Genomic DNA, 16,091 nt, shown 5'->3' with positions numbered 1-16,091 from the left:
CATAGTTCGCTCCATGTGGCTCATTAAGCACAAGTTTAATGCAGATGGTACTTTAAGCAGGTATAAGGCTCGCCTCTTTGCTAACGGACGTAGCCAACAGGTTGGTATTGACTGCGATGAGACCATCAGTCCGGTTGTCAAACCGGCCACTATCAGGACTATTCTCAGCTTAACCATTTCTCGACATTGGTCGGTCCATCAGCTGGATGTCAAGAATGCCTTTCTTCACGACAATCTATTCGAGACTGTTTACATGCATCAGCCGCCTGGTTTCCGGGATCCCACTCGCGCTAACCATGTGTGCCTCTTACATAAGTCCCTCTACGGACTTAAGCAGGCACCTCGCGCTTGGTTTCAGCGATTCGCCAGTTATGCCCAGCGAGTTGGTTTTCAGCACAGCAGATGTGATCCTTCCCTGTTTATCTATAAACATGGTGCTGACACCGCATACTTACTATTATATGTTGATGATATTGTCTTGACTGCATCGACTCCGGCTTTCCTTCAGCGGATTATTGCCTCGCTTCACACGGAATTTTCGATGACCGATCTTGGCCCACTGAATTACTTCCTCGGCATTTCTGTCAGTCGCACCACTTCTGGGATGTTTCTCTAAGAAGAATTATGCCACTGAAATCCTTGAGCGTGCAGACATGGCTGGTTGCAATCCCAGCAGAACACCTGTCGACACCTGCACCAAACTCACAGCATCCGGACCTCGTGTCAAGGATCCCACATTATACCGTAGCCTCGTCAGAGTTCTTCAGTACCTCACATTTACTCACCCTGATATCTCATATGCGGTACAGCAGATTTGTCTCTTCATGCATGATCCCCGAGAGCCTCACCTTGCTGCTCTACGACGTATATTACGGTATGTCCAGGGTACTATTGATCTCGGCCTTCAGCTACATGCCTCTCCTGCTACATCTCTGACTGCATACTCCGATGCCGACTGGGCTGGTTGCCCGACTACTCGCCGCTCCACCTCAGGCTATTGTGTATTCCTTGGTGATAATCTTTTGTCCTGGTCCTCCAAGCGACAACAGACTCCATCCCGCTTCAGTGCTGAAGCGGAATATCGCGGTGTCGCAAACGTCGTGGCCGAGACATGTTAGATTCTCAACCTTCTCCGTGAGTTGCACTGTCCATTATTTTCTACCACTCTGGTCTACTGTGACAATGTCAGTGCTGTTTATATGTCTAGTAACCCGGTTCAGCATCAGCGAACCAAGCATATCGAGATTCACTACTAACATTTATCCTCATTTAGACCCCCATATATAGACGTGTTAGTAAATTAACATGTCTATATAAATAAATGGACACGTCTAATGAAAGGACCGGTCCTAATCCTCCCGGATGAAATCTTCAACAGTTGGTTCCATCGCGATGATCGACTCCAAGTAAGGTCCTTAATATGAGCTATTGCACAGCGGAAGACTTAATTTATACCTGAGAATAACATGCTTTAAAAAGTCAACATAAAGTTGGTGAGATATATAGGTTTGATGCTAGCAGAGTTATAACTATGGACCACAAGATTTCATATTTATAAACATAATACACTCGCAAGTGTATGAAAAGCATTTCAAGCAGTGGGCACCCGGTAACTAGCCTTAACAAGAGTGTGTACCCCTAAGTTATAATAATATGTGCACCGAATCAAGTGCGTTCCATTAACCTCGAAGTACTAAACACCCGTTCTTCTAGTTTAGTAGTGACTAGAACAACATCTGGGTGGGGGTGTAAAACCCGATAGATCTATCTTTAGGATTCGCGCCTACCAGTTCATAAACCAATAGTTAAAGTTACCAAGCTAGGGGATTTTTGATTCAAACCCATGTAGAACGTAATTTGAGTCACTTGTGTCCATAACGTAAATCATTTATAAAAACAGCGCATGTATTCTCAGCCCAAAAATATTTAAAGTTTAAAAGGGACTATATACTCACCTAATGTATTTTGTAGTAAAAATACATATAACATCATTTAACATGTGCAAGGTTGGCCTTCGATTCACGAACCTATATCGTTTGTATACTTATTAATACACATAATGGTAATCGAACAAAATTATATATTATATCTTAATATATATATATATATATATATATTATATATTTAATTTGTATAAATTTATTATAGTTTTATATATATATACATATGACTATTTTTATAAAAAAAAAATTTAAACAAATTGTTACATGTAAATAATATCCTCTTATGTAGAAAATATTTATTTGTTATAATAGTATTGTTAAAAATGATAATAATAATAATCTTAAATGATAATTTTAATAATAACATATATTTTGATAAAATGATAATAATAATAATAATAATAATAATAATAATGATAATAATAATAATAATAATTATAGAATTAATGATTTTTCTAATAATAATGATTATGATATTTATAATAATAACTATAATGATATTAATACTACTAATACTGATATTGCTACTACTTTTGACAATAATAATAACAATAATGATAATTACAAATAACAATAACAATAATAATAATAATAATAATGATAATAATAATAATAATAAAGACAAAAGAAAACTACCTCAAAAATCAGCCCAAAAAGAAATATATCGACCCTGCCGGGGTTCGAACCCGAGACCCCTCGCTCACACACATAACACTCTAACCATTGGGCTATTGCCCAGTTTCTGTTTTAATTTAGTTTTATTTGTTTATAACCGATTTAATCGAATCATCTTCTTCATCTTCATCAATATCGAACCACACCAAAAATCCATCTACTCATAATTTATCTTTTCAAACGTATTATAATATATACGGGAAAATACATGAACCGTTTACAGTGATTTTTTAAAAAAAAAATATATATATATGTATAAGAAATAAAAACTGCTCGTCGCTGCAGTGGCAAGAAATAAAAAAAATAAAATTGGTGATTTCGATTTTGAAAGCTTTTTAGACAATGGTTTCAACACGAATTAGTTTCTAAATGGTTTTTATAATCTTTCTGAGTCTTTAATTTTAACAGAAACATAACAGGTAACTCGAATTCGTTTGAAGAACAAAATTTGACTTTTTATTTTAAAGATTTTGTCTTCGAAATTAGAACTCGATATTAGGAAATGGAACTTGATATTTCGCAGAAGAATTGAGTATGACATTCTTAAAAAGACTACATTAATAGATTTTGGAATTCGAATTGAATTTTGATAGTTTGATTTGTGGAAGACGTTACAGAGGTATATATATATATTCGCTGTAAAAAAAATTAATCAGGAATAGAGAAATTTTGGATAATTGATGCAGATATTCGAAATCCCTTGATTGCTTCACACATAGATATGATCGAGTTATATAGAAAAAAAAATACGTCGACTATCACAAGCCTAACAGTTAATAGGGAAAAAGAAAAAAAAACTTTAACTGATAATGATATGATATATACAGCACGTGTATTTTTCAGATCCTGTAATTTAGCTTTTAAAATATTTTTTTTTTATATATATAATAATATTAATTAACACTTGTATTAATAAAATCTGTTAATATTATAAAATAAAATAATAATAATATTATTAATAGGATTAATAATAATAATATCAATTAATAATAAGAATAATGTTAAATAATGAAATAGTAGTTTTAAATAGATTAATAATGTTCAAAAATATTTATAATTAACCATTAATTATTATAACTATAATAACTATAATATTATTATTGATAATAATAATAATAATACTAATAATCTTAGTTTTATTCATGAGTATAATGAGATTATTAATAATAATAATACTATAAAAATTTTTATATATTAGATTTCGTAACTATAGATGATAACATTAATAATACAAGTATTGATATTAGTATTGAAAGAAATAATAGTATTATTATAACAACTATATTTCAACTTGTAATTAAATTTAGTATTACATATTATTAATTATGTAACACTTAATCAGATATAATTTATTTATGTGCCAACGTTTAGTTTACTTTCCTTAAACTTCCTAAATAATATAATTTAATATCAATCAAATCAAATAACAAATGTTGCTATCGTTTACATACTAATTTAAAATCATATATATTTAATAAATACGTTTGAAATTAAATCAAATAGCTATTATAAAGTTTATACTTCTAAAACTTAATTACACTTAAGATCACCTAATTGTTCGTGAATCGTTAAGCTTGGTCAAAGGGTAACTGATTATCCAAAAATAGATTTCACACTTTTCTAAACTCAACATTAAAGTTTTTGCTTATCATGTCAGAAACCTATGGAGATTAGGGTTTAAATTTGGTCGGAAATTTCCGGGTCGTTACATCTAATTAGAAAAAAAGGGCGGAACACCTCTAATTAACATATTATTTAGACATGTTGACACGTCTAATTAAAATATTTAGACGTGTTGTTGATAAAAAGAGCGGAACACCTCTAATTAACATGTTATTTAGACGTGTTGACACGTTTATTTGATCAAATTGGAGGAACACGTCTAAACGTGTTATTATTTAGACGTGTTCTAATTAACATTTAGACGTGTTTAGACATGTTGTTGATTAAAGTGGTGGAACACCTCTAATTAATATATTATATAGACTTATTAACACGTCTAGGTAAGCCAAACACGTCTAGTTAGAAACCATTTAGCTATTAGGGTTCCCTGACCCTTAAAAGTAAAAAAGCAGTACCATTTAGCTAGTATATTCTAGTGATTAGCCTTATGTTTGGTGTGATCTTTATATATGTGGCAAGGATTCTCATTTGTACGCAATTCAGTTAATATCAATATCAATATATCAATTATGATTAATAGCTGGCAAGGTCCAGGAGTATGTATACGGCGAAGAAATATTAATTCCTGCTGTTCCACAAAAAAAAAAAAAAAAAAAAAAAAAAAAAAAATTAAGATTGAAGATATAAATATCATAAGTCAAATAAATGAACTGTTAAACCCAACCCTTTTATAAACCAGGAACTCTCATGAATAAAGACGGAGTGTTAAGCACATGATTACCCTAGGGTCCAGCAATGTAAAAAACAGATTTACAACTTATGTTACATTGTCTAGGCAGTTAGGGGTAAACCACAGTTAAATTTTCGTTGTTCAGGCTACCGGGAGGATGGGTTTTGTTGCTTAGATGTACGCGGTTAAGTTGATAGTATAATGCATTAATGTTTAGTTAGGGGTAAATATGGGTAAACTGGTGATGGAATAAAAACGAGATATATCAGAACCATTATTGAGCTGTATTACTTTGCATTAATGTATGGATTTTTAGATAAATCATCCAATACCTCTCAACCATTTTAAGCACACATAAGGTAAGTTTGAGGACCATCAATATTGGTATACATGGTTTATGCTTGAAAACAGTGTATGTTTGTTTATCTTATGAAAATATAACTAATTTAATTCTTTTTTTCAATCTGTATCTACACTGTTAGCATATGTGTATTTATATATTATAGTTTGTAGTATATTATAGGCCCATTCCACATTGTATACTATGTAATCTGCTCAGCCCATCATTGTACTATATATATGTGATAATACAATGGAATATATGACTGGAATATATCATGGGAAAATATATGTCCTCAACTTATTTCCTTCTTTTTTTCTCTCATTCTAGGAAACTATTCTTCTCCTTCCATCATTCTCGGCTCTACTTCCTGCCATCTCTCTTCCACAAAAAAAAAAAAATTCTTGATTTCTTACTATGCTTTTTTTTTTTCTTCCTTTTTCTCTCTGTTGATCTCCACCATCAACATGACAAGCGGAAGCTCTACCCCACCAACTTCCGCTACACCTCTCCACAAAGCATATAGCGTTACTAATATCAACTCTCACATTCTGCTTATTTTAAATCTTGATCATCTCAACTATGATGCATGGAACGTTCTATTTGAAACTCATTGCATCGGTTTTGACGTGATCGATCACATGACATCGATAGTACATATGAGAATAGCAGCCTTCCCACCGATCCCGAATGGGTCAAACTTGACTCTATTGTTAGGATGTGGATATATAGCACTATTTCTCCTGAAGTTCTTGAAAACATTCATGAAAAGAAAACCACCGCTCGTGCCACGTGGTTAAATCTCGAAACACTCTTTCGAACCAACAAAGATTCAACCGCATTCCAACTTGAAAACGAACTCTGAACACTCACTCTCGGTGACATGTCTATTAAGGATTATTGCACGAAAATTAAGTCCATGGCTGATCTTTTGGAAAATATTGGTGAACCCGTTTCCTATAAAAACCTCGTTGCGTATACACTGCAAGGATTGCCACGTAAATGGAATGGTGTCACCCGCGCCATACGTCTTCGGGAGACTCAACCTACGTGGGTTCAAACCCGGGCTATTTTACTAAGTGAAGAATCAAAGCTCGACGACACCCGATTATCCAATTCAAACTCGTCTTCTCCAAATTTACTTGCTTCATCGGGACCCGAAAACCGTTATTCGGGACGTCGTGCAGGTTGTCGTGGTGGTGGCCGTCAGAGTGACCGCCGTCAACAGCCCATCGGTCAGTATGGATGGGTTTACATCCCACCGCCGCCACGTACTCAAAATAACCGGTCTTCCTACAATACGTATGCTTCCAATCAACAAAATGTTAGACCATTTTCTCGTACAGGAAACTCACAAAATGGATTGCTTGGTATTGGCCCAACAAATAATTCTTTTAATTATACAAGCTCAACAGGTCAAGCACATGTTTTAAATGGGCCCAACAATTCAGTTTTTTCAGCAGGCAACTTAAATCAGACGCAACAAATTAACTCACTAGCTGCTGGACAGAATTTTGGACCATCTTTTGGTGGTGGACAGCGCACGAATCAGTAAACTTGGGCTAATAATTATGATCAGCCTACCACTTTACCATATTTATTCAGTACTATGACATTGCAGGAACCCAACACTTCAGGTTGGATCATGGATACCGCGGGAGCCACGGATCACGTTCACTCAGATTCAGGTATACTTAAGTCCATCTCTAATAATCATGGTACTCGTTCTATTTTTGTTGGTGATGGTTCTTCAAATCCTGTATTGACTACTGGGTACACTGACCTACCAAACCCATATCGCCCACTTCATTTTCACAATGTACTTATCACCCCGGCAATCATTAAGAATCTTATTTCTGTTCGCAATTTACAACTGAAAACTGATAACTACTGTTCTATTGACTTTGACCCCTTTGGTTTTACTGTGAAGGATTATCGCACCCATCAGCCTCTAATCCGATGTGACAGCACCGGGCCTCTCTATCTCGTGACACAATCCACCTGTCAAGTCTTCTCTACATATAGCTCATCACTTTGGCATCAACGTCTTGGCCTTCCCGATGACAAAGAACTACAATATTTAATTTCCCGCCAATTTATTTCTTGTAACAAAGATAAGTCACGTGTTTTGTGTCAACCATGTCAACTTGGCAAACACGTCCAACTTCCATTTAGTACTTCTAATTCTTTTGTGTGGTCTCCATGTGATATTATTGTTGGTCCCTTGATAAATAACAGGAGTATTGTAGAAGGGGGGGGGGGGGGGGGTGAATACAATTTCTTTTAATTAAAAACACGATTTAGTATTCAAGCAAGTAAATTAAGTAGAGTCACAGGTAAGTTTTCAACGGTTTATTCTTTATTGATTAAATCACAAAGAATTACAACTATCATTGGCGGAATGATAGTTGGTTGATACAGATTTACCAAGATTATAGCTATGAGGATAACTTAAAGTTATTACACGTTTTGGACTCTAAATAATAAAACCCACACCACTAGTTTTTATAATAGTGGATACATCAATTTATAGTAGTCCTATTATCCGTGTAATTGTTTCATTATCCACTGGTACATAGGATGTCTGTACTTGTGGGGACAATTGTGTCAGAGAGCGTACTCCCTTCTTTCCTCTTTGGTAGCTATTTGCAGGAACACCCCAATTCGGTTTGGCACCACTATTTGTTTAAACAAATAGAATGTTGTGTTCCCTAGGCGTTGACAAAGGATAACCCATGTCTGCACATGCGTTAAACTTCTGCATTCCCACGTGGTCTTGTAAGGTCACTTGTCAGCCGCCGACGCGTGTCCTTTTCTGTTCAACTTTGTCTTTGACTTCTGTTGAATAGTACGATTGATCTAGACCACTCAGGAAACTACTATGCTTGTAATGGAGCATAGCTGTCTTGTGTTGTATGCTGCTTACCAGGTATACTGGTTCTTCTCATGCTGAGTCACTTGATATTCTTGAATTGCTGGGTACACATCATGTGGTGATTCGAAGAATACTCTCTACCTTGTGTTGGTAGACTAGGCAGCATACTAAACACTTGACATAGCAATATTTGCTGTCTATACATAAACAAACTTGTGTTGGCTGCACATAATATTTTAGTGCCAATAAATTCTGTTTTGTCATAATTAAATCCTTAATTACTTTGGGGACTCAACAATCTCCCCCTATTTGATGATGACAAAACCCATGACATAAAGAGAAAACACTAAAGCCAGCACTAAGGGACCTAATGAAAAATACGCAGTAAATCTGTCCCTTTAAAGTTGGTTTTGGGATCTTTTGCTGAGTTATCTATATCTTATATATTGATATGATTTTGAAGATAAACCCATTTCTTTTTCATTACAGCAGAGTATATACAAACATTTACAAGATAGTATAATGAAAAATGAAATAACAAAAGATACAATTAAATCACTAGAAGGTTATCTGTCTTTATCTTTATCTTTCTCTTGTTCATCACCAGATAGCTCTTATTCCTTCACTTTCAAGGCTGCCCAGGCTTCAGGAAATAAATAAGGCACTTCGGCAGGATCGAATACTAGAATTTGAGGGGGTAGAATGATGGGATCTCTCCTTTGTGGACCTTCACCAACACACTTCTTCCTTTTAGGCTTTTGAGAAAGGATCTCTTCTACATTTACTGCTGGTGCATTCCCATATCTAACTGCTTTGTTGAAAAGTTCTTGAAGATCATGTTTCTGTGTGTCTTTAAGAGCACTTTTACCTTTATTAATGAAGTACTCTAGGATCTCCATCCATTAACTATACCCAAAAGATCTGAGTTCAGTGTAGTCTACCCTCTCATAAACATTGTTTTCTCTGCTGACAGAGAAAGCCCTTTTTGTGCCTTTGTGCACCTTGATGATCTTGCTAGGATTTGATCTTCTGGTTAGCACATCACCATATTTGCTCCTATAGTAATGATCAGATAACTCAATTGTTCGTTCAGTTTCTATAGGGGTGCTTTCTCAGCAGCTTCCAGTTCATCGAATGCCTTATCTTGTTCCTTAACAATGGCTTTGGCTAACTTGAGGGACTCAGCCTCTCGCTTTCTTTCAGCAGCCAACTTAGCCTCTTCTTCCTGGAGCCTCAGCCTCTCAGCATATTCAGCATCAACATCCTCCATTCTTTGCCTTTCAATTTGAAGACCCAAAAGATAGTCATTGGAAGTAATGTTCAAGGACTTTGCTGTTGCAATCAATTGCATGCCCTCATCAGTTTTAAGGGCATCACGATATTGCCTTAAATCCATATCCAGTTTCACAGCCTCATAAAAGAGAGCTTTCTCTTCATCAGTATGTAGCCTTTGACCACTGTTATATAGATACACGCCAACCTCAATGCCATAAGTGAAAGCATTAATATAGAATTGCTGATCAAGTGGGTGATGCAGCAATCGAATCTGGCGTATCCTTTCAGGAATAGCTGCTTGTCTTTGTTCAAGCAGTTCATGTACAGTGATCTCCAGCCTGTAAGCCTCTCTTTTGTTAGGATTCTCTTTCTTATATCAGGCTCACGTTGTGCAACTGGATCATCTTCCCAAGTAGTTTGCTTACCATTACATTTAGGGGAAGATTCAGCATAATTGAAAAGTGATTCTGCTTTGCTGGAAGGACCCACTCTTTCAAAGTTAGGCTCCTCACGTATCCTATCAAAATAAGCAAGGGTCCGGGCAGGGATTGGTGATTGAATGAATGTTGAACTCCCCCTGCCCCAGACTGTAAACTCAGCAGGATCAACAGAATCAGCATCTTGGTTAGCACCCAGCTCATCCACCTTTGCTGGGTCTTCAACACTTGTTACACCCAGCAGCACACTACTGGCTGGGTCTTCAATCACAGCACTCCTTGCTGTGTCTTCAGTACCAGCTGACTGATTAGTATCAGCTGACACAACTGCCACAGTATCTTCACCAGCTGCCTCAAATAAGGGCTCTTTCCTTAGGGGACGATTGGCCCCAGGGGCAGATTTTACCCTCTGTTTATCGATAGGCTTGGGTTCAGCTGGTGGTTCTTGTGTTGTTACTGGTTCTTGTGGAGGCACATAGGGAGTAATAGCAAGATACTCCCCCTGAACATCATCATCATCATCATCATCATCATCATCATCAAGGTTGATTATTTCTGCTGGCTGTTGTTGTGCATCTGGCTGAGCAGAGAAGATGCTGGTCGAGAGGATTGGCTGGTTTCTAACATTGCATCTAGCCATTTCATGAACACATCAGCTCTAACTCCTCCTGAGTCAGTAGTTTTCAAATAATCTTGCATCTCTTCAGGTATCATTCTTTTAATCCTGTATGTTCGCTCAACATACAGCTTTGCCCTTTTCTTGTCATATTTCACCATGAACTTAGCATTTCTTTTTCGAGCATCTCTTTTGTATTTGTTAATGCTGAGCAGTTCATCATGAATATCCATCTTTTCAGGACTAGGCTTCTTCATGCTATCTCTTTTTGTGTCTCTCTAGTTTTCTTTTCATTTTCCTTTCAATAGTTTGAAAAATGACAAAAGATTCAGCAACAGCCAGTTCAGAAAAATCACTAGGCTTACTGCCATAACCAATATCATCCACAGATGTGGCAGACATACTGTGTTGAGATTCACCAGCTCTCTTGACACCAGCTGCAGTATGAGCGTTGCTGGGCTTAGTGCTAGTACCTTGACCAGTAACATCACCACCATCATCACCATCTCTCCTTTGCTGCTTTGGAGCCTTTTCATGCTCATGCCCTCCCTCAAATTGTTTTTTCTTTTTAGATTTCTTTTTAGATTTCATCTCCCCCTTTTTGTCATCAGTAGGGGCAGAAGGATGGTCTGGGGAAACTTGTGCATCAAGGTCACTATCTGACTCAGGAACAGAATAGGCAAAGTTGTTCCAGTCAGCATTAGCAGGAGATAGATGGGCACCAGGATCTATGCCATATTGTCTGAGACATAGGTTTGAAGTTCTGACTTCATTCCTTGCAACACCCATAGCCATCTGATCAACAGTTTCCCTAACATCAGCTTGTAAGGCAGCCATACGTTGCATAGTCTCCACCATTTGAACATAAGCAGAGACAGAAACCATTGTAGCCATTTGCTGTTCCTGCGAATCCAACCTCTCTTCCAATACCCTATTCTCCTCATTAAGAAAAAGAATTCTGCGATTAGCAGCATCAAGATCAGCTTAAAGATGGGCAATATGATCAGCATATTCATTGTGAGAGATGATTCGCCTTTTAAGGTCCTCCTCTTCTTCATGGTGTTGGACAATGGCATCCACCTCGAGATCAGCAAAAGCACATACTTGTTTGAGCTGGGATTCAATAGTGGAAGTTGTAACATCCCCAGCTCTGCCTATGGCTTCAGTCATTCGATCAACAAGAGTAGTGGGATGGTTCTTTGGATGTCCGGTGTGATTCTGGCTACAATACGATAGACAGCCAGAGTAGAAATGGCAACCACCTCAGTAGAATCAAAACTACTGGTTGAGGGGTGATCACTAGCAGCTAGAACAGGAGTACCTCCATGGGGTGGTGGAGGTAGAAGGTCAGAATCTAACTCATCACCATGATCACCATCATTTTTACCTTCACCCGAAGGTTTGGAACCACTAGTATCCTTGTCAGCATCATTATCAGCATCATCGGTAAGATCCACTGTTGTGTCTTTGGAACCAGCCACATTATCATGAGTGACTGGCTCATCCTTACCAGTACCTTTATCAGCATCACCATCAGACGAAGAGGATAATGAGGAAGAAGCTGATGAATCAGAAGGTACTGGTGAATCAGGAACATTCTGCATCACACACTTTTTAGTGACATGATCTATGATGAATTTGAGAGGCCTCCAAGTACCAGGCCATGGTGAAGCAGCTGGAGCCATGCCAAACACATGGTAGTAAGTGTGACAACCCGGAAATTTCTGACCAAATTTAAACTTTATCTTTATATTATTTCGACACGATAAGCAAAGTTTATTAAGTTGAATTTAAAAACTTTAAATTGTGTTCATACATTCATTTAACCTCGACCGAGTTCCAACAATTCACGAACCATTATATAAATGGATATGGATATGATTATATGTATATATATATATATATATATATATATGTATATATATATGTATATATATATGTGTATATATATATATATATATATATATATATATATATATATATATATATATATATATATATATTATAACTTGAAAACATTAACAAGGTATTAAATGTATAATACTTTACATGAATGTATTTGTTTCAATATATGTTAAATGTTTATTGACGGAATTAAAAGATAATTCAATTGATTGAATTATCAGAGTCATTATGATATGATTTACATGTCTCTATTGAGAGGTCCACTTAGATTTAGGAAACCTTTACTTTTTAACGATATTCGAAATAATTGGTAAAGTGATTTTACAAATTGGAATAAAGTATCATTAACGAGAGTTAGTCAAAAGTTAGTGGAAATTCCAGTCTAAATTTCAAAAGTGTGCTTTACTTTGATTGTCTCGTGTCCCTTGATAAATTAATTATTTAGTTTTCATATTATTAAAAACATTATTTGATATAATAACTCCTATTATTTAAAACGAGTTTAAATTATATAAAACGAACTTTGAAATATAATTTAGTTTTGAAAAACTAAATATTATATTAAATTAATATTCCAGTTATATATACATATTTATATTCCTAAATAAAGATATATATATATATATATATATATATATATATATATATATATATATATATATATATATATATATATATATATATATATATATATATATATTTTACAATATTAATATAGTTATAAAACATTTCTATTTAAGAAACACTTTAAATATATTATTAAATATATTTTAATAAACAAACGAGAAGTTGATTTACATAAATAAATAACCAAAACACTCAAATATATAAGTTACACTTTGTGTAATACGATTTATCAATGGTTTTAGCCTATATTTTGACAAGGGTACGAGTCACTAATTGTAAAGTACAAGTTTTATAAGCGTATGAAACTTCGTTTGAAAAAACCGGAACCGAGACATTAGTTGAGTGACAACGTACGAGTCATTGGAACTAATTTTACATGTCATCTATACTCGTAAATATAATATAATATATATATAATTATATAAATTAATAATATAAATAAATAAATAATAAAATTGAGTGTCGGCAGCTTTGATTGCTCGAAGGTGAGCTGGCTGGAGAGCCCGTACGATTGCATGGCCCTCAAGCACAATCCCCATGCGATCGCATGGGGAGTAGTTGGCTGAAACATCTATAAATCGAGCTCGTTTGCAGTTTTGATTCATTCACTCATTCACTCCGTAGTAATACATATATATATATATATATATATATATATATATATATATATATATATATATATATATATATATATATATATATATATATATTTATTTATTATTATTATTATTATTATTATTATTATTATTATTATTATTATTATTATTATTATTAAGATTAATATTATTATTAATCTTATTATTAGTAGTAGTATTAGTATTAGTATTATTATTATTTATATATAAAATACTACGACGAGGTTCTGCTCGCATGTTTTCAAAACGGGTTTTATGAGCGGGATAGAGCTAAGGAAATTATGGGTTATAACTATGGAGGTGATGGGTATTGTTCGGGGGTATGCTCAATAGGTCAAACTAGTGTTTATCATCTCCGTTGCGTCTACGTACTTTCCTGCAATATTGAATCTCAAAATTGATACGTTCGTGAATCCGAGGCCAACCCTGCATTTATTCAGTGCCGTCATTTGCATTATGGCTACGAATTACAGTATTGTGAGTTCATTTGATTCCATTTTACTCTTTATATTTTTGGGACTGAGAATACATGCGCTGTTTTTATAACTATTTTATTAAATGCTTTTGAGATATATTTTTGAACTGAGAATACATGAATTACTTTTATAAATGTTTGATGAAATAGACACAAGAACTCGAAACTACATTCTATGATAGAATCATTTGGATTATGTGGTTCGATTTCTATAATGATTTTTTACGGTGAGATAGTTTTGCATTGCACGCTGCATTAGCTCACGTTGTTGAAATTGTTTACGATGAGAGAGTTTTGCATTGCACGCTGCATTAGCTCCCGTTGGTGAGATTGTTTTGCATACCTATCGGTGTTCTTCATAAGAATGATTTTTACAGCAGTGAGCAGACCTGCATAGATTTTTTTCGAAATATAAAGTATCTTGTGGTCTATTATATAATTGGAAATGATTGATTATGATAAACTCATGAACTCACCAACTTTTTGGTTGACACTTTAAAGCATGTTTATTCTCAGGTATTAAGGAAATCTTCCGCTATGCATTAGCTCATTTTAAGTATATTACTTGGAGTCATTCATGGCATATTTCGAAAGACGTTTCATTCGAGTCGTTGAGTTCATCAAGATTATTATTAAGTCAATTATAGTTGGTTGTATTATGAAATGGTATGCATGCTGTCAACTTTCGATGTAAAGAAAGTTTGTATTTTAAAAACGAATGCAATGTAGTTTGTATTTTAAAAACGAATGCATTGTTTGTAAAATGTATCATATAGAGGTCAAATACCTCGCGATGTATCCATATGTTATTGTATTCGTCCTTATGGATTAGGACGGGTTATGACAGTAAGGTTGTTCATTGATTTGCTCCAGTGTAGCCAGCCTCTCATACACTTCTTCACGTGCTGGTCGATCTAGCTGAGATAGCAGTTTAGTCAGCTCCTCTTCAGGTAATTTGCTGGCTGAGACAATAGCACTTTGAGGATCAATGTTCAGCTGATCCACCAACTTTAATGCCCCGTCCTAATCCATCCGGACGAAGTCCTTCTCGATTATAAATGATTCATAATAGTTGATTACATCGCGAGGTACTTGACCTCTAAATGATACATTTTACAAACATTGCATTCGTTTTTAAAAGACAAACTTTCATTACATCGAAAGTTGACAGGTATGCATACCATTTCATAATATCCAACTATAAATGACCTAATCCGTCATTTACTTAATAATCTCTAATGAACTTCAATGACTCGAATGCAACGTCTTTTGAAATATGTCATGAATGACTTCAAGTAAAATTCTTTAAATGAGCTAATGCACAGCGGAAGATTTCTTTCAGACCTGAGAATAAACATGCTTTCAAGTGTCAACCAAAAGGTTGGTGAGTTCATCAGTTTATAGTAATCATTTTATTTTCATCAGTTTAATAGACCACAAGATTTTAAATATTATAAAACGTGTAGAAGTCCCATTCCAACTGCACAAAAAAAATATCTTTCATATGAAGAACACCTGGTGAGGATTCAAAATATAATAGTAACTATCTGTGCCTGTCTTTCACCCCACGGCTGAATACATGTGTCTTCAAAATATAGAACCTCTGTGCCGGTCTTTACACCCCACGACTGAACACATGTTTATAAAATATAGGACAACCGGTGCCAAAATGTCATAAATAATAAACCATCCACCCGACTCGGGAGCTCATACGCTCTAACGGAAACCGGGGGCTAATACGTGTCATAATAATCAACCCCAATCCCAGATAATTCTATCATAGAATGCAGTTAAGGTACTTGTGTCTATTGCGTCAAACATTTATAAAAGCGCATGTATTCTCAGTCCCAAAAATATATATTGCAAAAGCATTTAAAAAGGGAGCAAATGAAACTCACGCATATAAATATTGTAAAACAGTTAATAAAGCATTTG

At 35.0% G+C, this 16,091-nt stretch overlaps 1 protein-coding gene across 1 annotated transcript; it reads left to right on the top strand.

The window, feature by feature from the left end:
- The first annotated feature begins 653 nt into the window (after positions 1-653).
- LOC139875179 (uncharacterized mitochondrial protein AtMg00810-like) lies at positions 654-1,118 on the top strand. The gene has a single exon (XM_071862532.1). It carries the CDS (start codon positions 654-656, stop codon positions 1,116-1,118), a length of 465 nt encoding a protein of 154 aa, XP_071718633.1.
- Positions 1,119-16,091: the final 14,973 nt, after the last annotated feature.

This window comes from Rutidosis leptorrhynchoides, chromosome 11 (genome assembly GCF_046630445.1).
Source record: "Rutidosis leptorrhynchoides isolate AG116_Rl617_1_P2 chromosome 11, CSIRO_AGI_Rlap_v1, whole genome shotgun sequence".
NCBI classification, from domain to species: domain Eukaryota; kingdom Viridiplantae; phylum Streptophyta; class Magnoliopsida; order Asterales; family Asteraceae; genus Rutidosis; species Rutidosis leptorrhynchoides.
The sequence above is the reverse complement of the archived record's forward strand: the minus strand, read 5'-3'. Positions and strand labels throughout refer to the sequence as shown.

What these genes read in the sequence shown, in the direction of transcription:
- LOC139875179 (XM_071862532.1), top strand. Translation starts at nt 654, where the DNA reads ATGGCTGGTTGCAATCCCAGCAGAACACCTGTCGACACCTGCACCAAA.